Raw genomic sequence first — 25891 nt, forward strand, 5'->3', positions numbered from 1 at the left:
GGTTGAAACTACTATACATTAAGTTATAAAATTCAATATTGATAGTAGGTTACCAGGTAGTTTTTCCCATTCGCCACTGGTTCGCTCATTAGGAATACATTTATGGGGGATTAAATAATAGGCAGTAAACTTACAGGTAATAACATTTCATGTTTATAACCTATATATGTAAAGCTGCTTTGGGACAATTTCCACTGTTAAAACGCAATACAAATAAAACAGAATTAAACTGAATTTTCTAATATATTAAAACCTTGTTTGAAAATTGCAGTGATGGACGAGACACACTGTGCTAAAGTAGGGTTGTATAGAACACCTCCACCCCATCATTAATCATTTTCCTTTAACGGTATTTTACATATTCTTGACTCGGATACTCCTCTATACCTGCTTCAAGCTGTAATACAGTTTTCAGTAACGTTCTCAACCTCCCTTTATCTTGTAAAGAACTAAAGACTTCGCCCTAAACACTGACTAGCAAAAAGAAAAGAAAAAAAAAGGAAAAAAAAAATACAAATAAAATTCACAAAGTCCGCTCTGCAAATAATGACAAAAAGCTTTAATTTAAATAGAAGAAAAAAAGATCACATAAAAAAAAAAATCTGTACAACTCTGAATATTGAATAACAGCTTTTAAATAAAACAATACCCCATATATAACTAAAAGGTGATTAAAAAAAAAGTGGGATGTACTATATTACAATACGTGTGCAAAAGCAGTATCATAGTTGACTTCCTTCCCAAAAACTGCACGATTCAAAGGTCAGAGAGCGGTTTAGGATCAGCTCCCTTAAGATAGTGTCTTTGAAAAATAACCAGTAATCCAATAGTAAAATAGATTTATATACTTTTAAATATATATATTTATATACAAAACCTACCATCCGATAATCGGCAAAAGGTTCGATTCAATCCCTTTTAATTACCGACGCCAGGGACTGTCCAGTAACTTGTGCTTGCCTCTGTCCAAAATCAGAAAAGGAACTCCCTGCAGCTTTGGAGAGATTTACACGAAAATGAGGAGGAGATGCGAAAAAGACAAAGAATGGGCAGGCGCTCTAATGGTGGCAAACGTTACAGTCAAAATGATAAAAGTGTCACTGGATGACCTGTACTAAGTGTAAATGAGAACAAAGCGATCATGTCTCGAACGAAAAGTAAAGTCCTGAGAAGGGAGAGATAAAGAAAACGTGTAACACAAAAAGAGAAAGTCTGCCGCGAGGCCACGCTATACACACCTAGCGAATACTGCACCTCACATTGGGGTGATATTTACGTGGTGCCATGAATGAAAAGAAAATTCGAGAACATACGGATTTGAAAATGTTCAAAAAAGTATTTTAATAACTTTATAAGGTCCATGTAACTGTTTCTTTATACCTCCTGTGGAATACTGAAATTTTGCATGGCAATTCTTTTTTTTTTTTTTTTTTATGCTAATGCTTAATGACTTCCAAAGAGTAGAATAAAAAATTAGCTAGGTGTAGTGAAATATGAATAGCTTTCATTTTCAGATACTATTATTAGGTACATCATTCTGTCTGAATGGAATGACAATCACTGGGTGGATTTTCCCATGCTCCAAAAAAAAAAACACAACAGGGCAAAAACCACACAGAAAGGAAGCTTTTTAACAAAACATTTTTGCAACATGGCGGGGATGGGTTCAAGGCAAAAAAAATTAAAGAAGAAGAACGACATGCCCAATCTTAGCCTAATTCCAGTTGAATTAGCGACCTGTACACTAGATCGAATGTGTGAAAGAGGTCTCAAAAGGTCCCTAAAAATCAGCATAGCATTACCTTTCCAGCCTTTCCAGTTAGCAAGTGACAACCAGGTGCAATGAACAACAACAACAAAAAAAAAAAAGCCACACCCTTCACCTTCAAACAGCAATCAAATAAATAGGGTTTTTTTTTTTGTTTTTCGTTTTATATGTGTATACCTTTATTTGTATTTGCAAAGTTCTTCCAACTAAAACGCTGGAGATTAAAAGGTCAAAAGGAGCAGTAGTTTGGTTAGTTCCATTAGTAGTAGAGAGGAGGATGCAGTAGCAGTAGTATCACAGTAAATGAAGCTGTACTGCAGGTGCTTGCTGATCGACAGCAGTAAGAGGCAAAGGGGAGCCAACACCGAATCCCTTTATCTCCAGCACGTCCAGAGACCATTAGGAACAGAGAGAAGGTCTTGGACAGGGAAAAAAAATTTAATGCTCACAAAACTGCGAACTTTTTATAAAGATTTCAAGGAGTAAAAGACTCTCAGCGTAACGATGATAGAACATCAGTTGATTCTTTTGCTTCAGGTTTGCATCCTAATCAATCTCCACTTTCAAGGTTCTTAATTTAATTTCTTTTCTTAAGTGGACTGTAAACTATGCAGGAAAAAGCACCAAAAGTCATAGGAAGTGTCTGAGCTTACTGTATGTATGTCCAAATCCTTTCTTTAAAACTGATTAACACCGTGCTCTTGGGTTGTCCAACTCGACCAAGACACACCTTCCTCCTGTGGGCACTGCGTGTTATGCTTCATTAATTGCTTTAAGTAATGTCTTCAGAGCGTAATACATGGATCCTCCTTCTACTGTTCCCAGAGTTCATGTCTGTAGAGCAGAAGTGATGTTTCTATCATTTCTTGTGTAAGATGAAGAACACTGCTGATGCTTTTGGTGCTCAGAAGCCCATGTGGCTGTATGTTGGATGTAAGGAAAGTGATCTCAGCCAACGGCCTCCGTTACAACCGAACTATCTGTTTTTGTGTTGAAGCAAAATGATTCATTTTGTTTCTTTGAATCTTCACAAAACCCACCAGTACATGAAGAAACATTTCTTTAGATTGTACTGACTTGGCTTTTTTTTTGGTGGGGGGGTTGGGCTTCAGAGCTCAGAGCTAATAAGCCAACATAGTGATCAGAACTATTTTCATAGTGATCAAAAATTCACAACTTAATTTATAGCTTGGCCTTCCAGGGGTGTGACCTGAAAACTTTTTTTTTTGCTAGTGTCCGATACAGAATAAGCAACACAATGCTTTGAATAATAAACCACTGCAAAAGCGCTAAAATAAAAGGCGGTTGAGGGTCAAAGCTTGTCCTCAAGTAACAAAAAAAAGCTCTCAGCTTTCATCATCAGCTGGAATGAGTGTGGTTTCACCAGGAGACCGGCTCCGGATCCCAGCTTCACTTGGTCAAGGCCTATTTGTGCAGGTTAGTCTTTAAAGAGGCTCAGCGCAGGTGCTCAAGTAATGGCAGTTCAGTAGCCTCCTCCCGTAAACTAGGAGGATCTGACGTAAGGGGTGTGGTCTCCACAGGCATAGAAACAGCCACTGCATCCAGTGTTGGGCTGACCTCGGGGGGTGGAGCGGGTGGGACAGTCTGGAAAGCCTGGGGAAAAACAGAGGGACATTGCTTTCTGTTTATTAAAAACTATAATTGCAGATATAGCAACAATTAAAGGTTTGAACCAAATACTGAATATTGACTGAATATTACCTTTTAATGTAAGAATAAAAAAAAAAAACTATATAGTGCAACGGAATGCTACTGTTTTTAAAACAAAGACTGTAAATCACTGGTAAAAGAAAGAAAAAGATAAATAAGCAACCAGGTCTCTTCACCTGAGTGCGGATGCAGTGAGACAACCCTCCATCTCCTTCCGCCGCCGCTGGCCCATTAAAGCCTTTTCTGCCAGACAAACTCCACTTGCTATAGATGGCGTCGTAGTGCAGGCCGCTTCCATGGCCAAGTCCCATACTGATGCCCCGTTGAGAGGCTCTGTGAGTGGCACTGTCCTGCAGGCTGCCTGGACAGAAGCGCTCAATGGGTGGACCAGCCACAGATGCGCTGAAGGACAGCTGTGAGCTGGACAGATGTTGACCCAGGAGGCCCTGGATGGATGAAGTGCGCTGGAGAGAGTTTACCAAGCCTGCGTCCATCCGGCCCTCTGATTGGCTAAGCAGGGTCAAGGGAAGAGGCTGAGAATGCACAGGCCAGCTCGGTCCAACAGGATTATCAGTCCCTGTAAACAAAGAGTGGAGGTTTAAGTACCAAAAAGAGAGGTTAACCTATAGTAATAGCTAGATAGCTATCTTGTAATAAAAATGTGTTTTTACCCTCTTATAAAAACTAATTTGTATATATATATACACACACACACACACACACACACACACACACACACACACACACACACACACATATATATACACATACATATACATACATATATATCCACATACATATATATCCACATATATATATATATATATATATATATATATATACATATACATACATACATACACACACACACACACACACACACACACACATATACACATATATATATATATATATATATATATATATAAAATTTTATTTTTTATATTTATTTTTTTTATAAATAATGATGAAAATAAAAGACATGCATTCAAACTGAAGCAAAAAGTCATACTCCAAATAAACAGTTACACCCAGATGAATAAAAAATAAAAACAAACACTTTAAACAAAAACAGCAAATGGTGTCAGTGATTCACCTCTAGAGGCCGCTCTTGAACTGTATAATGCAACCTGGAAAAACTAACATTAAGGATTTTTGCTGATAGTTCCAGCAATCAACTATAGAAGTCGATTAATTGGCAAAAATGGACAATCGGTCAACCCTTTAAACGGAAAGCTTTAAAAAGTATTTATTTTAATCCTAAACACATCAAGGAGCAAATCTGAAAAAAACAATTACTGCTATGAAACAGAGCACCAGAATCACAGTAGTCTTACCCATGGATGGCTGGACGGTGGTAAGGTGGGACTGAGACACAGTGGGCGCTGTGCTCTGGGGAGGAAACACTGCAGGATTGTTACTGATGGAGGAAGTTCCACCACCACAGTCAGAGTCTTCAATATTCCCCCCACTGTTGCAGCCTGCGCCGCAGCCCTTCTGTAGCCTGCAGGAGAATACAGACGTGTTAAAAATAGAACAGATGTAAAAGTGCACAGAAGATAGTTACAAGTAGAACATCTTACTGCCTTAGTAAAAGCAATATAAAGCACACAGTAACAGTGAATATTTTGTGACCTGTCCCAGCTGCTGATGAACCAGGTGTAGATGTTGTGGGGGCTTATGGGCCCTCCCCAGACAGACCGGAGCTGGATGTGACCTCCAGCGTATGACGTTGTGAGGGGGGAGACGTAGATGGGGTATCCAATCGGCTGATCGCAGGAGGAGTTGATCATGTTACGCAGTGCCTGCTTGGCGTTCTGGATGCTACCACGCTCAGGGTTTCGGTTTCGCAGGAAGACCAGTTCCTGCTGCTGCCCAGCCCAGAGGCCACGCACACATTCTCTGTTCACCTGTAAAAGCAGAAGAGATGTGTGTAACATCACACACAGTTTAAATGCAAACTTTGAACAACTGCAAATAAATATCATATCATATATCAAATATCATATCACAAACGTGCATTGAAATTCCAACAGCAATCCAATCTGCCTATTGACCGAGGTACTTGACTCTACAAACTTGTAGTTCAGATTCCACAATATGTTTAAGGGCAGAAATTAATTATGAGATGCTAAAAATCATAAAAAAAACAAAAAACAATGTGTCTATTGGTCCTCTAATTACAGCCAAATAATATTTTCTGGTAAATTTGATCAAACAAGCAATATAACTTCAAGACCTTTGGATTTGTTTGAGCAACATTTAAATTTTGGTCTGACTGTATTGTATAAATAAAGGGGGGAAAAAAATCCTCTAATAACCTGGTGGGTACGTACAGATAATAGCTGCATTTGCAGTGACGAATGTACCTTTATTACTCGGAAGCTGAGGAAGCGCTTGTTCAGCATGATAATCTTGTACTCGTCACTGCCATCATCCATGACATGGCGCAGAGCCAGGAGTGAAGGCATGTTAGCCAGGATGGCACTGCGCCAAACGGGATCTCCTTCATGAGAGATCAGCATCTTCTCTTCATTAGCAGTGATGGCATCATACAGCACAGCTGGATCCTCGTACTCGTCCGGAGACGTAAAGTGGTCCTAAAGACACAGGCAGAATAAACAGATTTGCGCTTTCAGAGTTATAATATATAGGGCAATTGTCAAATGTAGGCCGAAGCTATGAATAGACAGCAGAGTTATCCCAGAAACCTAATTTAACCTGAAAGAAACTGGAGGCTAGAGGTTTTACCTGGTGGAGTTTGAGGGACATGCGCACACCAGGCGCTACTACTCTGTTTAAAAGATCCATGTCGGCAAACACCCACTCATCACGTGGCGACGTGATCCGAAAATCGCCTTTGAACAGTGCATGGAGGCCATAGAGGAACGGCTCCAGGCTGCGAAAGTAGAAATACAAAGTGGAATTCGTTTCTCTTTTAAAGGAGGTCAGTTAAACCGAACCTAAAGAACACCTAATTACTAAATGTCAGTTCTTACCTGGCCGACATGCTGTGGGACGCTGTACCGAGAGCCCTGCGACCCAGAATGCAAAGCCCAAAACAGAGCGTAACCAGAGGGGAGTCTCTCTCACTGTCCACGGGCTACAAGAGCAAAGGAGAGAAAGGGAATAAATCATTAATATACCATATGTTCACACACAACATGGACAAAGCAAAATGACCTTACCCAGTGCTACACATTCTATATGAGAAAAGAACGTAGGCTTGAAAACAAACCTGGCAGCCAGACTGTATTAAAAACGCATTAATTCACACATACCAACCAAATAGAATTGGACGTTCAACAACTCTGCGGCAAAGTGAAATGCATCATCGGTACTCCATAGCCCCATTCTGAATAAGATTAGTAGCAGGAGGAATGACTACCTTCTGTCTGCGACTGTTGCAGTACTGGATCCAATCCAGATAGACCATGCAGAAGGCAGCCGGGGTGATGCCAGAGGCTCGGTGGTCGTAGTCTTCATCAATATTCAGGTTAAACGTGGGGTCACTATCAACATAGGAGGTACTGAGACAGGGTCTTAACGCCTCCTGCACCATCTCATTGGACAGCCACTCCTCCAGTTTGGGTGAGCGGCTAACATAGTAGATGATGCTCTGAAAGAGATATTTGAATTAGGATTCAGACTCAGATTTGTGGTGTCGAACATGACATTTACCATAAGTAAATAATTCACTACATTGACAAAATGTATTGGGACAATACATTTCTCACAAAAATCTTCTCACAAAGCCGAAGGCACACAATTGTAAAGAGTCTTTGAATGCAGTAGCATGAAATCTGTCCCAGCATGACAATGCAGGCATGCACAAAGAAAACTCCATGAAGATATGCTTTGCATGGGTTGGAGTGGAAGATCTTCCTGCTATAGAGCTCCAATCTCAACCCTATTGAACAACTTTTAAATGAATTAAAATGCTGACTGCACACCAGACCTCCTCACCTCACCTACATCAGCACATGACTTTACTAACACCCTAATGTCTGAATAAGCACACTCCAAAATTTTGTGGAACATCTTCCCAGGAGAGTGGAGGGAATTTTAAGAGCAAATTTGGACCAAACGTACAATGCGATGCTCAAAAAGCACATATACTTATGACCAGGTGTCCGCAAACTTTTGGCAATATCAAAATTAAACAGAAATCTGCTGTGAGAGGAAAAAACATCAGCGATACCTTGACGTAGTAAGTGATCAGAATCTTGCGCAGGTCAAACACCTGCAGCATCGAGGCGGCATTGTTGTCACTGATGCTGTAGCCTTCCAAAACGTACTTGGTAGCAGCGACCTCCCAGGCGAGCCAGCGCTGGCCAAAGGCCGCGTTAAATGACAACATGTGAGGCAGGTGGCCTGGCTCACAACAGCAGCAGCCCTCATCTTCCTCAACACCCTCAGTGATGGCCTCCACCTCTCGCTGCTGACAATAGGTACCTGTTTGATCATGCACACAAACAAGTTTTAACAAAAGGCACAAACATAATTACAAGTTTAAGTTTACAGCATTCCGCAGGTGTCCATCATCCAGAAGGACTTACAATGATCAGCTTACCTCTGAATTCTAGGCCCCTGAGCTGGAAGGTGACAAGCCCATTGCCGATTTCGACGAGGTGAACGAGAGCGTTGAGGTAGTCCGATGCGAGGATGAAGCAGTCCCCCGTGCTGTAGGTGCCCCAGCGGCCCAATAGCAAGTCTCCACAAAGAGAATGCTGCAGTGAGCGGGTCAAGTGCTCATAAAAGATGGAGTTTAGGTTGTTGTCATCGGCACCTTCGTGTAAGGAAGAGAAGAAGTAATTGAAGCAAAGGGAAAACAACAAACGCTAATGCAATAACCATTACTGCAACACTTACCAGGGTTGCGGTCAAGCTGAGTTGCCAGGCGTGTATTAGAGTGATCCACCCTTTTTGTGCTGCACAGGAACACAATGAAAGTCAAAACTGGGCAGAAATAAAATGAAAAAAAAAGACAGAAAATGTTGTCAAAAGAATGTGGCATTTACTTGTAATCCCGCTCCCAGAACTTGACAGGGCGAGTGTAGGAGGTGACAAAGACGGCGCTGCCCAGTACAGGATTGAGGGGAGTGGAGAAGAGGGCAGAGAATAGAGCCTGTACAAACAACATGGCCGAGTCTGATTGCACAGCCGCTGTTAAGAATAAGAACCTAATACCTGCAGCAATATGGCAAAATGAATTTAGTCACCAATATAATAACATCAGACTATTCAAAATATAAAGGCTTTGAAGCAAATCTATAGTAAGATTCACTGATTCATAAAAGTTAACAATACAAACGTATTTTTTTGCGTTTTTAACCTATTTGCATCTGTAAAGAACGATTTAATGAGCAATAACTTGTGAATGGTATTTTATATATATGTTGATTGATTTCTCCTCGTTGAACTGTTTCTTGAGCACGTTTTCTCAGCACCAACGCTGCTACGCGAATACGCGGATCACAACACTACGGAGAACAAGGCGTGTCCTGAGAGTCACATAGAATAGAGATCAACATGGCAGAGGTAGAGCTGCATCTTACTGGAGACAGAACAGTCTTTTTCTTTCTTTTTTTGTACTACAAAGGCATGTTTGTGAAAGGGCCATGTGTTAGAATTCAGAAGGCACTGAAATCTATGACTTGCTGTCTGTCTGAACCAAAAAAAATGAAAGCGTAAAATCTGTACCATATCAAATTGCATAGCATCACATTCGTTTCAATTGAATCTGAATCACATTGTGATAAAGCAAATAGAAATCGAATCGCACACAGTGTAATACAGATGAATCGTATCGCATCAGTATCGTACCGTTAATACATAGTATCATTGGCTATGACTCAAGATGCGAATCAGAGACGTGCAGCCTGAGTCTGCAATAGAAATTCTATTCAAATAATTAACAACCAAATAATTACAACTGTTAACAGGAACAGTAATTATTGATAGAGTGAAGGATACGAGGCACAGCAAATGGCTGGGCAAAGGCATGAAACGCAGAGCCCCAAGTAATCTGCCAAGGCGCAATGTAGGTCAGCACAAAGCGCAGCTTATACAGTAGGTCCCACAGCTGCACGAATACACAATCACAATTTACTAGGTCAACAAGCAAACAGTAAATGTGTTCTAATAGTAAAACAAACAAACAAACAAAAAAATAAGTAACGCTTAAATGATGAAAAAACGTGTAGGTTGGACGACATCAAACCTTGCTGAAGAGGATGGACATGAAGTAGTAGTCGAGCAGGAAGGTTTCAGAGAAGCGTGGATAGTCGAACTGGAAGAAGAGGACGGTGAAGCAGAGTGTGACGTATTGTTGAGAGGGTGTGCAAAAGGATGAGCGGAGCAGCTTCATTCCAGCCATGGAGATGAACAGAGCTCGACCACTGGGCAGATAAGAACATTGTTAATACGTTAAGGATTTATAGACTATAAAGGCAAAATATGGATTATTACTTTTAGAATACATACAATTCGTAAATATGGATATATTTCATTAACACCAGCCTAAAAAAATATATATAATAAGAACAAAAGAGCAAAAGCCAAATTCCTCTATGCAAATCATGAACACTTTTAGTTGGTGATTCAGTTATTTAATAAACTCATGGCCAAAATCTATATTTTTTATTTTTTTGTAACTGTTGCCACTTGTGCTTGTATGATATTGGGCTCTTGTTCATGAATTTAAATTACTAATTTATTATATATTGTGTTCATTTCCATTCCATTTGGTTACATTAAAATATTTAAAATCTCTGCAGTCTGATTTTCACACTCTCACAGTCATGCTAGTTTGAACCTTAATTTTCCACAACAGAGAGCTTCAGCAGTGGGTATTTTCTTTGTATGAAAATGAGCTTACTATGTGCCAGGCTTGTCAGGGTTCTGGCTGATGGTGTGGGCCTCTGTGGTCAGGGAGTTAAGCACCACAGCAGGGTAGATGAAGTACTTCTCTACACACTGGAGCCAAGCATAGAGCTTCTCAAACCACATTAGCTGAGCTGCATCTGTAATATAACAGAAAAACACATAACATGTTCTTGTCTTTTAAAAAAGCTTTGGATTTGAGTGTGAGAAATGGAAAAATGCGAAAGAGAGACTACTCACCCCGAACCTCAAACTGGCTGTACTCGCGAGAACGTAGCACAGGGTGGGCCAGGCAGAACCAGGGCAGCTGTTTGCGAAACTGAGGCAGCAAGTAGTGCGTAAGAAAGCCAACCACTCCAGCCAGAATATACAGAACAAAACTGAGAGCAGGCTAGAAGAAAAATATATAAAATAGAGACAATCGAAGAAGAGAAAAGAAAAAGACATTAAATATTTTTTGTCTCTATTTCTTTTGTATATAATATTATATAATAAATATATAAGTCTTATCTGATTTACATATAAATAAATCGGTTTCTACCAATGATGGACTTTTAGACAGATCATGGACCTCAAAGAAAATGTAAAATTAAGTCATATATCTGCAAAAAGGCATAACTGTGGGCACAAAAGCAAATAACCATTAAAGTTTCAGATATAATACAGCCCATATAAATAAACTTTCTTTCAGGTTCTCCCAGTAGGGGTCGCCACAGCGGATCCTCCGCATGTTTGATTTGGCACGTTTTTACGCTGGATGCCCTTCCTAACGCAACCCTCCCCAATTTATCCGGGCTTGGGACCGGCACTGAGTGGCTGGGGTCAGTTCCCTGTCCGGGGATCGAACCCGGGCCGCAGCGATGAGAGTGCGGCATCCTAACCACTAGACCACCAGGGAACCCATATAAATAATTTATTTTATTTATATTTTTTCTATTGTGTTATTCTTTTATGTCTATTCAATACAAAAAAATTCTATGTAGATATTAGAGGTCAACACGATTTTACGGATTAAATAAAAATGATAATAAACAAGAAATTATAATTAACAAATAGAATATCGTGCTCTAAGTGCAGCACGCAGTCTCACGCAGTTACACCAAGTTGCATCAGTGATTTGCCTCTAGAGGCCGCTCTCGTAACGAACGCAACCTGGAAAAACTATCGGCATGTACAGGATTTAGTACATATTATATCTGGCCAATGTAATTAATGATCTTAACCAACTAACCTGCAGAGCAATGAAGACAGTACTGGCACTGATGGCAAAGCTGATAATGGCCATGAGTGGACACATGACCAGGTCAGAGTGTAAAATCTCCTTCTGTAAACGAAAAAGAAACAGTGTGATGACGTAGGGGAAAAAAATAAATAAATTCACAACCAATGACCACTATTATTTACTTCACAGATAAGTGAAGGTACGGAATGTTTTGATTACCACGGAGTTGCGTAATTTCTCTGGCAGTGGGTCCTTGATCTCTAGTGGGGGCTCCTCAGGAGTCCTGCTTTCCAGCTCCGGAAAGAATTTGGAACGGACCAAAGTCCTACGGTGCCATTGGGAATAAAATAAAATGCAGTTAACGGCCAACAAACCAACAAATATCTACCTATTTTCTCTGTCTCTCTCTCTCTCTCTATACACACACACACACACACACACACACACACACACACACACACACACACACACACACAAATATATAATATATATATATATGAAAAATCCTTTCTGGAAAAAAAAGAACCGTTTCCTAAGATGCAGTAAATGTACCTAAAATAAGAACACACTTCTGAAAAAGAAAACAAAAAACAAATTTGGGGCAGAAAATCGTAAGAGTGAAACATTAAAATAAAAGCTTAATCATTTTTGAAACATCACACAATAAGCTAGTTAATTTGGAATAAGAAATACATCCACAAAGACATTTTTTAAGATGAGTCTAGCCTCATTGTTTATTAGCAGAATTTGCACAAATCAGTTCTAAAAGAAATGTGTTGAAGATGCAATGTAAGATTGCAAAGCATTTAGGACTGTCCCCATTTATAGTACATAATATTGCAAGCAAAAAAAACAACAACAAAAAAAAAAAAAGTTATGAAATCTGGAGAAATCTCATTCTAAGTAGGGCAAGGCTGGAAACCACTGCTGATTGTGTGTGAACTTCAGACGACATTGCATGAAAACCCATCATCGTACTGTGACAAATAGAGCCGCATGGGCTCAGGAAAACAGTAGGTTGCTGCTGCAAACTAACAATTCCAGGCCTTGCTCAACATGCGCTACAAAACTGTGGCATCATAGACACAGGATGATGTGCATTTAAGTTCCCAAATGACTGAAAATTGTTATAAAATTAGACAAAAGAAAAGTGGTAAAATTTCCTCCGTCCCAACTTTCCTTCATTCCCTCCAAACCGCATTTAACTGACCAATCAGATGTTATTTTACTGCATTTTAGACAAGATCCAGGCACGGGGTTTGTGAATGTCTGAATTGCAAATGATCTTCAGGCTGATACTGACCACAAGACGGTAGGATCACTGCTTTGTCTGCTTAAGTGGTATGATAAGGCGAGGAGAAGGCCACAGAATACAGAGAAGAGCACTGGAACATGAGCCTCACCCCATGGGGCCTACATACAAGACAATCAAAGCAAATGTTCACAATGACACACTAAAATCAGATTTTGTAGGCCTCTTTGTAGCTCAAAAGAACTCACTCACATTGATAGCACCAAGGCAAAAGCCATAAACCAGAGCTGCTACTAAGACACTGCGTAACAGACTGTAGAGTGAGGACAGGGGGCTTGTTGTAGCTGAAACACAGACAGATTAGAGGTCAGACTAAAGAAAACAAAAAGGAGTATGGTCTAGGTATTTGTGTGAACATTTCTTACCAGTTCCTCCAAACATGTGCATGTCAACCTGCTCCAGCAAACACATAAGAAAGGTGTTAACCTGAGGTAGAAGTCCGAAGAGAAAGATGACTGGAAAACACAGTGTGAAAACTGCAAAGAAACAAAAACAAAAAAAAGAGGGTATCATTCATCCTGAAATTAAATTGCATCATTTAGTACTTAACATAATACTTTTATAATTGTATACTTTTATATGTGACATGAAAATTAGAATTTTGAAGACTGAAACCTTTCCATGGGAATTTACGGGGAAATTCAAGGGAATAAACTGTGAATTTACAAAATTGCAGGTTAGCCTATAACAGGGAAGTTAGCCTATTCCTGGTAAATTTCCAACTTGAAATATTTCCAAAATTCCCTAGATGAAGTTCCAATGGAAATTTTCCACCCCTTCTGCAACCCTAGTCACAAACATGTTACTTAGGAAATATTCAAATATCCATATCTATATATTATGAATATGAATCCGATAATGTAAAAATCCAATAGCATTTAAAACAGCATGATGAAAGACAAACCTATGAGCATGTCCCTGGCACACAGCAGGAAATTGGCAGAGAAGAAAGTGACTCCATAAAGCGAGAAAGGCTGCAGGTTGCTGGAATGGCCGACAAGGTCGAAGACCCAGATCAGCATACAGCACAAGCAGAAATACACCGGCCGGCTGTACACGATGATCCAGTTATGGCCCTGTGCGAAAACATGACCCAGCATTTACTCAGAATGAGCATCTCAGAGGAACCTGAAACTGCTCTCTGAGCAAGCTGGGCTGAGTGTACTCACATGCATTGGGGAGGCTGCGTCAGGCTGCACGCTCTGAAAAAAGGACGTAGAAATACAGAAGTGAAAATGTAAACAAAACAAAAAAATCAATGTGCAAACCATACAAAAATTATACACACTAAATGTATTCGAATGCACTTGTGCTCACCTTTAATAAGGAGTATTGGCAGCTGGCGATGACTAGGCAGAACTGGAAGACCCAGATGTCCCTGAAGAAGCCGTGCAGCAGCAGCAAGAAGCCAAGAAAGGCCACGAGGCTGGCCAACACCACCGCAAACACATTCTCACCGACACGTCGATTCCTGTAGCCGTAGTTAACATACAGAAATACTGCACAATAAAAACCTCTTCGAGACTAATACAATAACATGCTAGATGACCAGCAATAACGTTTTTTTTTTTTAAACAATAAAACTAATTATAATATAATAAATATAAAGTATACCTCGGTATAATTTAATCATTAAAAACCTGTAATGAAAGGCATATTGCTGATGTAGGAGATTAACATAAACTTCAGGACATGGTGGTTTGGGAAATAATCGACTGTGTTGTAAGCATTACAACTGTACACACTTTCCTGTAAATGCTTACAGGCAGACTGGATTCCGTACTTAAATACATTACGTTTATACCAAAGAAAACGCTGGATTATTTAATAGTATCAATTTAAGGCATAACATTATGACAGGTGAAGTGAATAACAATGATTATCTCTTCATTGTGGCACTGTTAGTGGGTGGGACATATCAGGCAGCAAGTGAACATTATGTCCTCAAAGTTGATGTGTTAGAAGCGGGAAAAATGTACGAGCGTAATGCTTTGAGCGAGTTTGACACAAGGGCTAAATTGGGGCTAGAGAATTTGCAAAAGTAGCACAGACTGTTAAGGGCTTTGCTCAAGACACAGGACGATAGCTTGGCGATTACGAGGTTGAAATACTGACCTTCTGATCAGTAACCCAGAGCCTTAACCACTAAGTTACCACATCCTCCAAAAGCATTAACAAAAGTATTACTATAAACAGACAATAAATAACAGAGCTTAATATTCGGTGATTCTCACTAAAAAGCTCACTAACCTATCCAATAAGGCCAAAAGGGCCAGCCGGTCATAGCGCACTCTAAGCCACTTTCCTGGCAGCACCCAGAACTTGTAGTATTGTTTTGGCTTGGCTTTCTCCTCGATCATCAGGGTGTTTTCCTGAGACTCCTGCAGAGACTCATGATCCAGGTCAAACTATGGAAAGAGGTAAGGATGAGGGATTTAAAACATGTCCTTAAATTCCGCAACGTCAAAGTGCTTGTGAGAAAATGACAGAGCTTGAAACTCACCTCGGGCATCTCCAAGGGCACCCTACGCACCTGCATGCCCTGGAGGACCACAGGTCTAGGCTGCAGCATGGACAATGTTGGAGGCACCTCCTGCACATCAGTAGAGGTAAAGCTGGAGGACTGGGACTGTCTCTCACGCTCCCTTTAAAAAAAAAAAAAAAAAAGAAAAAAAAAAAAAAGAAAGAAAGAAAACACTCAGAACCATGGGAACACAGGCTAAGGTTAGGACATTTAGGAAAGGCTGAGTGCTTGAGACTTACTGCACAGGGTCCTCATAGCCTCCTCCAGCAGGTCCAAAGGTGTAGGACCTTTTTATACCTGGGGAATAAAGAATTGCAGATGAAACTGAATTAACTTTAAAAAAAAAAAAAAAATGATAAATAAATAAAACCCTGATTAATATGTATATAATAGGGATGGTAACATTCACTGATTCGTATCGGCATCAAAGTTAACGATGTGATGCATCGATTTAAAAAAATGTGCATCGGAGACAAGTTGGTATTTGTATCACGATACATATTTGTATAGGTAAAAAAATTTGGACCAATATTTTATATTTAGATCGATTTCTCTGTTTCTCGAACACGTTCACTCAGCACCACTGCTGCTATGTGAATATGGCATTTCACAACACTAAAGATTAACATGGCAGAGGTAGCGCTGCATCTTACTGGAGACAGTAAAAAAAGGCCGTCTGGTTTTATTTGATCTTTTTTATTTTTGCACTACAAAGGCCTGTTTGTGAAAGGGACCTGAGTTAGAAGTAAGAAGGCACTTAAGATAATTTATGATTTGCTGTCTGTCTGAACTGAAGAAATAAAAGCAAACTATCTGTACCATACTAAACTGCATAGTGTCATTTTATTCCATTGCGTCGCATTGAATCAAATCGGATCGCACTGCATCGTAATGGGGCGAATTGTATCGCACTGCATCGGTAGCTGCTTCACATGGATCTTTAATCCTATCGTTGACTATGCATCGAGGCGCGAATCGCATCAGCCTCAGTTCTGGAGCTGCACATCCCTATTCTAAATGCATAGAAAACAACTAAAATGTCTAGAAACATCCTGCCTCTTTTACTTTTAAAGAATGCAAAAATCAATAAATATGCACGGTTATGCAAAAAAATTTTTCCTGCTATTACAATCCAGCTACTTCCCTGGCTCTAAAGAGACACAGGAGTATCTTCACTAAAGAGCTGTTGATGGTAGTATGGTCAAATTTATCTATGTGCTTTTGCTGTTCATATTCAATCAGGTTACGGAAACAGTAAACAATTCGGGATTTATACCACTCTCATCGTAAAAGTAGTGCACGGCTCCCTCAGAGGTGTCGTCAAATGTGGAGGCTTCGTGAACTCCACTCCGTGGGAGCAACAGGGACGAGGCAAACTGTAGCGCTGTGGGGAGGGCGCGTGAACGAGAATGAGAGGAGGCACGGGCCCGTTGAAGATCTTGGAGACTGGGTGGGGAACCCATGGTGGAGGGGGGTGGAGTGGGGTTACTGCCTGCATTATGTCTTCTGCGGATGGCCTGTGTCCTCTTGACATTACTTACAGAGTCGCGTTTATTTCCTTCCTCAGAGCCCAAAGCTGCAGGGGACAAATTGATTTTTAATGATAAGCAAATACGAGAACTAATAAGCACCTGTGTTCTTTACAAACAGAATGGAAAATTATAAATGCTTTTCAAGATTATAACTCAAGCAGAAAATTTTTGAAGTGTGTGCTGCATACCTCCTCCCACAGCACCTTCTTCAAGCAGTTCTCCTGCCCGCCATCCAGTCTGGTTACCAGCCCACGAGCCTCCCAGGGAATCGAGCCTATGAGGCCTGGGAAAAACCTCTGAGTGTCCAGTACGAGCTTCCAGGTCAGACTTTGACATAGTAAGCGGACGCGGAGCTGGAGTGGAAGCAGCTGCTAACGGCAAAATGGTGGACGCCAGAGTTCCTGTGCTGGTGTGGCCTCCACCCGCTCCATCCATGCTGAGCACCCTGGCATGAGTCTTTGCACTAGCCGTACTGGCTGAGCGCTGGGCACTGCGAGTGTGTGGAGGGCCTACAGCAGCTGCCTCTTTACCCTCATTGGAGCTAGGCAGATGTGAAACAGGAACAGGTTGAGAGGCAATTCCAGGATCTGGGGAATAGCAGGAGGTAGACGAACTTGAGTCATCCTCATCCTCGTCGTCTGAACTGAAGCGTCGCTGTGAGCCAAGGCTGGAAGCAGCGCTGGCATCGCTGCCATCGTCCTCATCACTGGAGTCCTCAAACAGGCTTTCGCTGTAAGCTTTGGCGCCTAGCCTGCTACGCACAGGCACATACACACAGTCTCTACGTTGGCTGCGTCCATGATGACGGCGTCGATACGAGCCACAGTCAAAACTGCTGCTGCCGGCAGCACCGCGTTTACGAGGTGCTTTTCTGCGCCCAGGGCGCTGGGCCATGCTGCCCCCAGCCCGCATAAGTTTCAAGTCTTTGGGCCTCACCACTTGCTGCTGTTGAACCTGTAGAGACGGCGGCTCAACCAACAAGTAGGGTGCAGAGGTGACGGCCAGGGCAGGTTCCGAGCACACCAGACCAGAGGGCACAGAGCCAGCTTGGCGTGGAGGGGGCACAGGGGGCATGGGTAGAATCCGAGCGTGATCGCAGGACTCTGAGGGCCCACTGCTGCTAGAAGGGGATGAATCTTGCAGGGATGGGAGCTGTGCCGTGGCATCCTCACCCTCCACCAGAGTTCGATCCAGGCCCTGACTAGGGTGGAGTTCTTTGGAGGGAGATCGTAGCAGTTCACTGTCTGAAAGATCATCTGTGTCGCTGTCACCTAGGAATGCGGGGTCCTCTGGCTGCAGGCAACAACCCTTACCCAGAACTGCAGAGGAGGGGGCAGGGACCAACTGGTGTTGTTGGCCCAGCGATGGGCTTTCAAGTTGGGTAGAGTCTGTCTTCTCACTGCGGTAGCTGCTGACTGTGCTCAAAGTCTCTCGATCAGTCGCCACACAGCTGTCTGTTGAGCCAGCTGTTAGTGCCACGCCACTGTGGCTGCATGGTTTGTCTGCTCCAGGTCCAAAGGTTACTGGGTCAAGACCTAGGCCCAGCAGATTCTCACTCAATTCTTCGCTCAAGCTACTCTTGATGAGAGGGCTCAGAGGGGCATCGCCCAAGCTTTCGGACTCTGCTGAAGGGCCGAGTGTAGAATAACCACTCATAGTGGACTCCGCTAGCCTTCGCTGCGCTGGCTGCTCCAGCATATTGCTGCAAGGCACTGCTGGTTCCTTCTCTTCTCCGTCCTCTTCGCTGGATGGTGAGGGGGGGATGGAGGGACAGTCTTGTAAGGGCAAGCTCCCAAAGCCTGCAGACCTCAATTCTCTCACTCCCATTAGACTGGAGAAATCTCCAGCAATAGCTGCAGCAAAACAGGACTGAACCACACCACTGGCTCCTGTGGGGGGGTTACAAGCCAAATGTAAATCACAATGTTGCTTAGACACCATCCAACACAGAAACCTGACTTTAAACAATAGTCTATGGGCGCTACTGCCTAAAGGGAAATAACAATCATTGCTAAATGAACAGCGAAAAGAACTTGCGAATCTTACGGATTGCATCCTGAGAGTTGTGTCGAAGAACCTCTCTGTGTGTGGAGGTCAGACCTTCGCCACCCTGCTCTTGCATCAGCTCTTTGAGGTCTGGAAAAAGGAAAGATGCATGAAATTCAATATTTCATTTTGTCTGGAACCATTCTTTCGGATTTTTGTGTTTTCAAAATCGGATTGCTTTTATGCAGGACACGCAAATCTAATTATGCGTTATAATTTTATATTATATATATATTTTTTTTTGTTATACTTATAGTTATACTTTTATTTATATTTATAGTTATACTTTAAAAAAAATAATATTCTATATACATGATGGACAGTCGCAAAAAGCATTTCACTATATGTTGCACTCATAGTCTGTATGAATGTGTATATGACAAAATGTTATTTGATTTCAGGAATAAATATGCAACAGTAAATATACATACCCTTGGAGCCTCCAGGGTCCTCAAGTTGTGGCAAAAATTCCTGGGAAAAGATCACCAAAATGTTATTTGTATTGCTTTGTACTCAACATTTCACTGATTGAACGATTTGTGATTAACGTAAAATTTATAATCTAGCATGTCATAAATTTTTTATTAATGATCCAAGGAGAAGATTTGACTTATTCTCTGAAAATAATGTGTCCTTTCTAAGCAAAAAGGGATCTCAAACATCCAGATATACGAGCTGGTTTCAAAAAGTTGATCGAAAAAGCTATTCTGATCACATACATACCCTAAAGTCCCCGAACTACCCTTTGATTGTGAATGACAACTCAGCCACGAAGTGTTAGACCATGTAAAAATTACAGAGCAGGTCAGCAGATAGCTACAGACCTCCAAACTTCATGTGGCCTTCAGATTAGCTCAAGAACAATGCGTAGAGAGCTTAATGGAATGGGTTTCCATGGTCGAGCAGCTGTATCCAAGCCTTACATCACCATGTGCAATGCAAAGCATCCGATGCAGTGGTTTAAAGCACGCCGACACTGGACTCTAGAGCAGTGGAGACGTGTTCTCTGGAGTGACGAATTACGCTTCACTGTCTGGCAATCCGATGGACGAGTCTGGGTTTGGCGGTTACCAGGAGAAAGGTACTTGTCTGACTGCATTGTGCCAAGTGTAAAGTTTGATGGAAAGGAATTATTAGGTGGGGTTGTTGTTCAGGGGTTGGTCTCGGCCCCTTAGTTCCAGTGAAAGGAACTTTGGATGCTTCAGCATACCAAGGCTTTTGGACAATTTTATGCTCCCAACTTTGTGAGAACAGTTTGGGAATAACTTGTTCCTGTTCCAACATGACTGCGCACCAGTGCACAAAGCAAGATCCATAAAGACATGAATGAGTGAGTTTGGTGTGGGAGAACTTGACTGGCCTGACCTCAACCCGACAGAACACCTTTGGAATGAGTTAGAGCAGAGGCTGCAATCCAGGTCTTCTTGTCCAACATCAGTGTCTGACCTCACAAATGCGCTTCTGGGGGAATGTTCAAAAATTCCCATTCATGCACTGTTAAACCTTGTTTAAAGCCTTCCCAGAAGAGTTTTTGAGCTGTTCCAGCTGCAAAAGGTGGACCAACATCATATTAAACCCTAAGTATTAAGAATCAGATGTTACTCAAGTTCATTTGCGTAGAAGGCGTACATTTCAGATTCGGCGATCTTGCAATGAGTCGATCGAGGTGCTTCGAGTGGCGTGCACGCTTCAAGAGCGAAAGAACATCACTGGAATCAGGAAGACCTTCCAACAAGCTCAACCCCCAAAAATTTTTAAACCATTTGGAAACTTGTACATGATGATCAATAAAGTTCAATCCACATGATCTCGTGCACGTTACTGTGCTCGCCAGATTTGGCTCTCTTCCACAAAATAAAGATTCAACTCAAGGCTCACCATTTTGACAGCATGGTGGAGCTCCAAGGTGCTTGACATGCTTAAAAAAAGACTTCTAGGACACATTCCAGAAGTGGCAAGAACACAGGGAGCCCTACATTGCTGTGCAGGGGGACTATTTTAAAAGTGATAGTGTGTAAAACAAGATAAATCAAGTACTTTCTTATAAACAGAGATAATCTCGAAACTTTTTGATACCACCTCGTATTAATAAAGTTCTTAGATGCAGAACCTAAGAGTTTTACCAGTAACTATATTAATAAGCATAGATTCTAGTATACCACCCCATGCCATCTCTGCACAATCACATAACTTCCAGACTGCAAGTAAAGACAGTAAAAAAAAAAAATAATATTTTATTGTATCTATTGTAATTTTGGATTTTTTATTAAATTCTGGTTTTATTGCCATAAAGTTAAAGTTTCTCACCGACACCTGGTTCAGACCAAACAGGGAATGCTGGGAGCTGCAGCGCACTGGAGGGGTAGAGTTCACCTTTCTGAACACGGTCATTTCCACACCAACACCGCTGCCCCTGATGAAACCACACGTACCATCAGAACTGCTTAACATCATCAATAAGCCAGATTTTCATGGTACTGAATAGAGGTCGACCGATTTTACTGATAGCGAGGTTGGAACGTACTTGCCGATAACCGATTAATCAACTGACAGTTTTAAAATGGAAAATAAAACACATGCACTCAAATTGAAACAAAAAGGAGCACTCTAAATAAATAAAAGCAGTTACATGAAAATGAAAAGTACATCAAAATGAATAAAAAAATAAAATAAATAAATAAGTAAAAAAAAAAGACATCAAATAAACAGCACGTGGCATTAGTGATTCACATCTAGAGGCTGCTCTCTGGAATACTGTATAAAGCAACCCGAAAAAACTACAGCAATAGATTTTTGCCAATAGCCATTAGTTCCAGCAATAAACTATCGGTGCCAAATTATTCAGCAAAAACCGATGAATTGGTTGACCTCTAGTGCTGAATAACCAATATTACTTTAGTAAGAATAATTTTAGAAATAATAACGCATTAAAAAGAATGCAGTGATATAATCATAGAAGCTGAAATGACTGTCTGAACTGCGGTTATAAAAAAAAATAAATCAACCTTCTGGCCAATAATAAAGCAACACTTCATGCCTCACAGTTGAACAAACTATTTCTGGTACCTATGTTGGCTGCTATCATTAGCTCCGGAGCCTTCATCCCCTTCCTCCACTCTCTGAGGGTCTGTGGTCAGCGAGGCCTGCCTCTTCTCCACAATCTCTCCAAGATCAAACATCGAATGCAGACGAAAGTTCACCACCTTTATGGCGATGAAGAAGACAGCAACCACAGCACAGTACACCCCGGCTACTACTACAGTGGGTGGTAGTGCCTGGAGAAAATATGAGGAAAAAAAGAAGGAAAATAAATAAAATGTCCACATAGACAGACAGACAGATAACTTTAATATTTGAGAGGAAAAATGACAATAGCAATACACAGCAAGTCAGTCTTTAAATGTTCTTATTAAAGTCAGACTTTTAGTTTCAGATGAAGCGATTGGGTAGGAAGTTTCTCTAGTTTATAAAAACATCAAGGCAGCAGCTGTTTAAAAATTAAGGGATCATAGGAATATTATATATGAAGGAATTTGTTAATTTTAGCAATGTTCAAGAGTTTTATTGCATAACCATGGTACCTCAAATTCTTTGATTTTTAACTATAAAATATTCATGACGCAAACAAACAAAATCGATTAGGTTCTGAGTCAACCTATTGAAAGCTCAGTAATCATGCAGGTATTTAAGAAATGGTTCTGTGTTTGATTTTTTTCCCCCCTGGAGCATAAAAGCCAATTACATCAGTCTATTTACAGAGACTTCGATTCAATAATTCCACAATGATTCATCTCAGAGATACGACTGGTATTTGACAGAGGATGGTGACTGAGGTTGTACTAGGGTATGCACTGTGATCACTGTGAGCACTGAGCAAAAGCTCTCTGAAAACTCGAGCAAAACTTACACCTCTAAACGCCCTTATATGGACAAAGGTATTGGGACAGCTGACTTTTCCAGTCATATATATGATTCTTCCCCAGATTGTTACCACAAAGGTGGATGAACACAATGGTATAGGGTGTCTTTGTATGTGGTAGCATGAAACATTTCCTTCACTTAAACTAGGAGACTTAAACCTGTTCCAGCATTACAATGTCCTGGTGCACAACGCTAGCTCCTTGAACATGTGCATCGGTTGGAGTGGAAGATCTTGAGTGGCCTGCTATAAAGCTCTACCCTCACCCCTATTGAATGCCTTTGGTGTGAACTGGAACAGACCCCATGCCTCCTCACCTCCCCACATCAGTACCCAAATCAAATCTTCCCAAGCACACACCAACATCTAGTGGAACATCTTTCCAGAAGAGTGGAGATTACTCGTAGTGTATACGGTAAAAAAACCTTTTCTTAGGAGCTGCGACTAACCATCATTTTAATTCTTAATTGAGTGACGGCATATTTAATTCTGACAAATTTCTTCTAAAGAAAACACCACTTAAAATTCCCTAAATCGTCGATTATAAAAGATAATTACTCAGAATAACTCCATCGTCACTCTCAAAGTGTGTGAAGAAAGTAATGTTCACTTTTCATCTTGTAGAAATAAGAAGAAAGAAAACGGGCAGAGTGACGTCATCCGCTATTAGTTTTACAAACACAAAACTGCCGACATTAATTTAGTGATTAGCATTCCGCACAACTCGCCTGGGCACGTCTGCCAAAACATCCTCGCAAAGTCAGACCTTGAGGTCTCTGGTGCGTTTCTCTATTTGCTAAATACAGCCAAGGATAACATTTTCACAAAATGAAGTTGTTTGGCGGATGCTGCGAACAACCAGCCTCATTTCCCCTACCGTTGGTTTAAAAGAATTAAGACTATTTTCTGTCGGTCAGTGCATATGCTCATCTGAAAAAACTCACAATTCCAGAAAGAAATGTTTCCCTGTTGGAAAACGGTGCATATACACATTATTTACCTAAATATGGATATATACACATTTTCCCTTTAGTAACTGTCAAGATTCTGAAGCTCATAGCCAGAAAAGTGTAAATGTCAAATGTGGGTGGCGCATCAGACACTGAGACGAGACATAATTACATTGTGCATTACTAAGTTGATTATGAAAATAAAATAGAGGATCATTGTAAATATTTGCATTTAATGCATTATTTACTCTCTGATATTTTTATGGTACTATTTAAAGTAATTACTCACCAAAAATACACACACACACACACACACACACACACACACACATACACACACATACACACACATACACACACATACACACACATACACACACATACACACACACAGACACACAGACACTCTTTCTAGACTGTAATATCAAGAGCAAGGTACAGTCACACGGCGGCTTGTCCGTGTGCCAATGTTTTGTTTTCTTCTTCTGGAAACACTTTCCATTAAACACTACAAGATTGATGACTCCTGTGTAATCGAAATCAGTCGCTGATACCGTGCGTCAACACAACAGGGCTGACACACAAACATTCCTTACACAAAGATAAAACAACTTCCTGGTCTTGGCTGGTGCCAGCACTCACCATGTACAGAAGAAAAGGGAAGGCCAGAAGGAATATCCAGAGGTAGAGATGAAAGCAGTTGGAGAAGGTGCTCTGATGGGGGTCGACGTACCAGCCCCCGGTCAGCGAAGCCCACACCCCCTGGCGCAAAATCTGTAGTGCTTGAGAGCCCATCTTTGTCAGCTCTGCCACCACGGCGTAGCTCCAATCCCTCCTTCCCTAAAGTCGAAGCTTGAACACTTCCATTGCCCACAACGGCCTCACGTACGTCAACTTCTCAAAGGTTTCCACAGCGGACGTTTCTCATTGACTGATGCAGACGGCCACGCTCTTGATCACATGCTTCTCGGTTTGACCTTTTGACAACGTTCCACGAAAGATGTCCACATGCAAAACGTTCCTCAGACCATGTTTGGGTTTTGGTGTCTCCAACAAACCACTTGAATCAATAGAAACATTCAAAGAGAATCTACAGAAGCTCAGATAAACCTTCAAATGAAGTGACTGCTGTTTGGACTTTTATACAGAGAACTAAACCTGATTCAGGGAGAGAATTTGGAAATTATATGCATATAAAATAATCTAAAGAGCTGCTGATGCAAACCTGGAGCACAGGTTCTTCACAATCCTGAGATCTCCAGCATCTCGTGCTTTCAGAACAGAGCTGATGAAAACCTGGTCCATTCAGTTAATTAAAAAAATTAAAAAAAAAACAGCATTAAACACGATCCTTATTCAACATTTATTACGGAGACCCATTAAAACTCAGGATCTCCCTGCACCAGGTCAGGGCCCGAATCAATTCGCTTCATTACTTCATTCGTGCTAATCACAGCACATTCAATTACACAGCTAGAGTGACTGTTACTGCTTCAAAGGATTATTACACGTTTATTTAATTTCAATATGCAAATCCGGACTGATGTTAGCAATCGAGGGTCGTGTTAACAGGGCTAGCTACTCAATACTGTATATCCATTGGTCGCTAGGCCACTTTCTGAAGCGACTTTATTATCGATGCGGCTCGACAGCGAGAAATTCTCACACACATACCCAAAAAGGGACGAACAGCTCCCGGATTAAACACGCAGACATCCCCCCCGGTCTTTCCCCACCACCTCGGGTCCAGTACCTAGCCTGTGAACGTGCCTGCTATTTCCTAGCTAACTAGCTAAGCAGCTCTCAGGCTGATCATTGTATTCTATGGGGCTAGCCAGAGGGATCCAATAGCCTGCTAAGTACTTTCAAGTCCAATTATCCGCGAGTGGAAACCGAGCTTTCGGCTCATCTGCTCTCCGTTGCGAGCGCCATGTTTGTTTTCTCGGCACGTCTTCTGTCACGAGCTTCAACAATTCCTTTAAACACAATCAAAAACCTCGTCTTTCATCCTGCTAACTTCCACTGTCTAATATGTCCATTCACACAGGTAGCAAACACCCAC

General features: G+C 41.3%; 1 protein-coding gene across 4 annotated transcripts; it reads right to left on the reverse strand.

Moving 5' to 3' along the window:
• Nucleotides 1-538: 538 nt before the first annotated feature.
• LOC310739498 (pecanex-like protein 3) lies at nucleotides 539-25891 on the reverse strand. 4 transcript variants are annotated; one of them, XM_083565423.1, is made up of 36 exons: nucleotides 25504-25891; nucleotides 25055-25125; nucleotides 24472-24889; nucleotides 22027-22235; nucleotides 21268-21373; nucleotides 19392-19431; nucleotides 18961-19050; nucleotides 17103-18803; nucleotides 16659-16958; nucleotides 15622-15679; nucleotides 15362-15503; nucleotides 15109-15266; nucleotides 14176-14329; nucleotides 14028-14060; nucleotides 13763-13934; nucleotides 13224-13334; nucleotides 13051-13142; nucleotides 12850-12959; nucleotides 11766-11871; nucleotides 11556-11648; nucleotides 10565-10715; nucleotides 10320-10464; nucleotides 9663-9840; nucleotides 9416-9524; nucleotides 8461-8590; nucleotides 8312-8370; nucleotides 8013-8228; nucleotides 7641-7894; nucleotides 6828-7058; nucleotides 6439-6542; nucleotides 6191-6338; nucleotides 5809-6039; nucleotides 5075-5349; nucleotides 4777-4943; nucleotides 3616-4016; nucleotides 539-3382 (listed from the first exon to the last, which is right to left on the reverse strand). In XM_083565423.1, exons 3-36 carry the CDS (start codon nucleotides 24622-24624, stop codon nucleotides 3224-3226), a joined length of 6786 nt encoding a protein of 2261 aa, XP_083421549.1. In that variant the 5' UTR covers nucleotides 24625-24889; nucleotides 25055-25125; nucleotides 25504-25891; the 3' UTR covers nucleotides 539-3223. The 4 variants fall into 4 exon arrangements, with proteins under 4 accessions (XP_083421549.1, XP_083421547.1, XP_083421548.1 ...); XM_083565421.1 differs by having other exon boundaries at nucleotides 24472-25125; XM_083565422.1 differs by having other exon boundaries at nucleotides 25055-25891.

This window comes from Silurus aristotelis (assembly GCF_946808225.1).
Source record: "Silurus aristotelis genome assembly, chromosome: 16".
NCBI classification, from domain to species: domain Eukaryota; kingdom Metazoa; phylum Chordata; class Actinopteri; order Siluriformes; family Siluridae; genus Silurus; species Silurus aristotelis.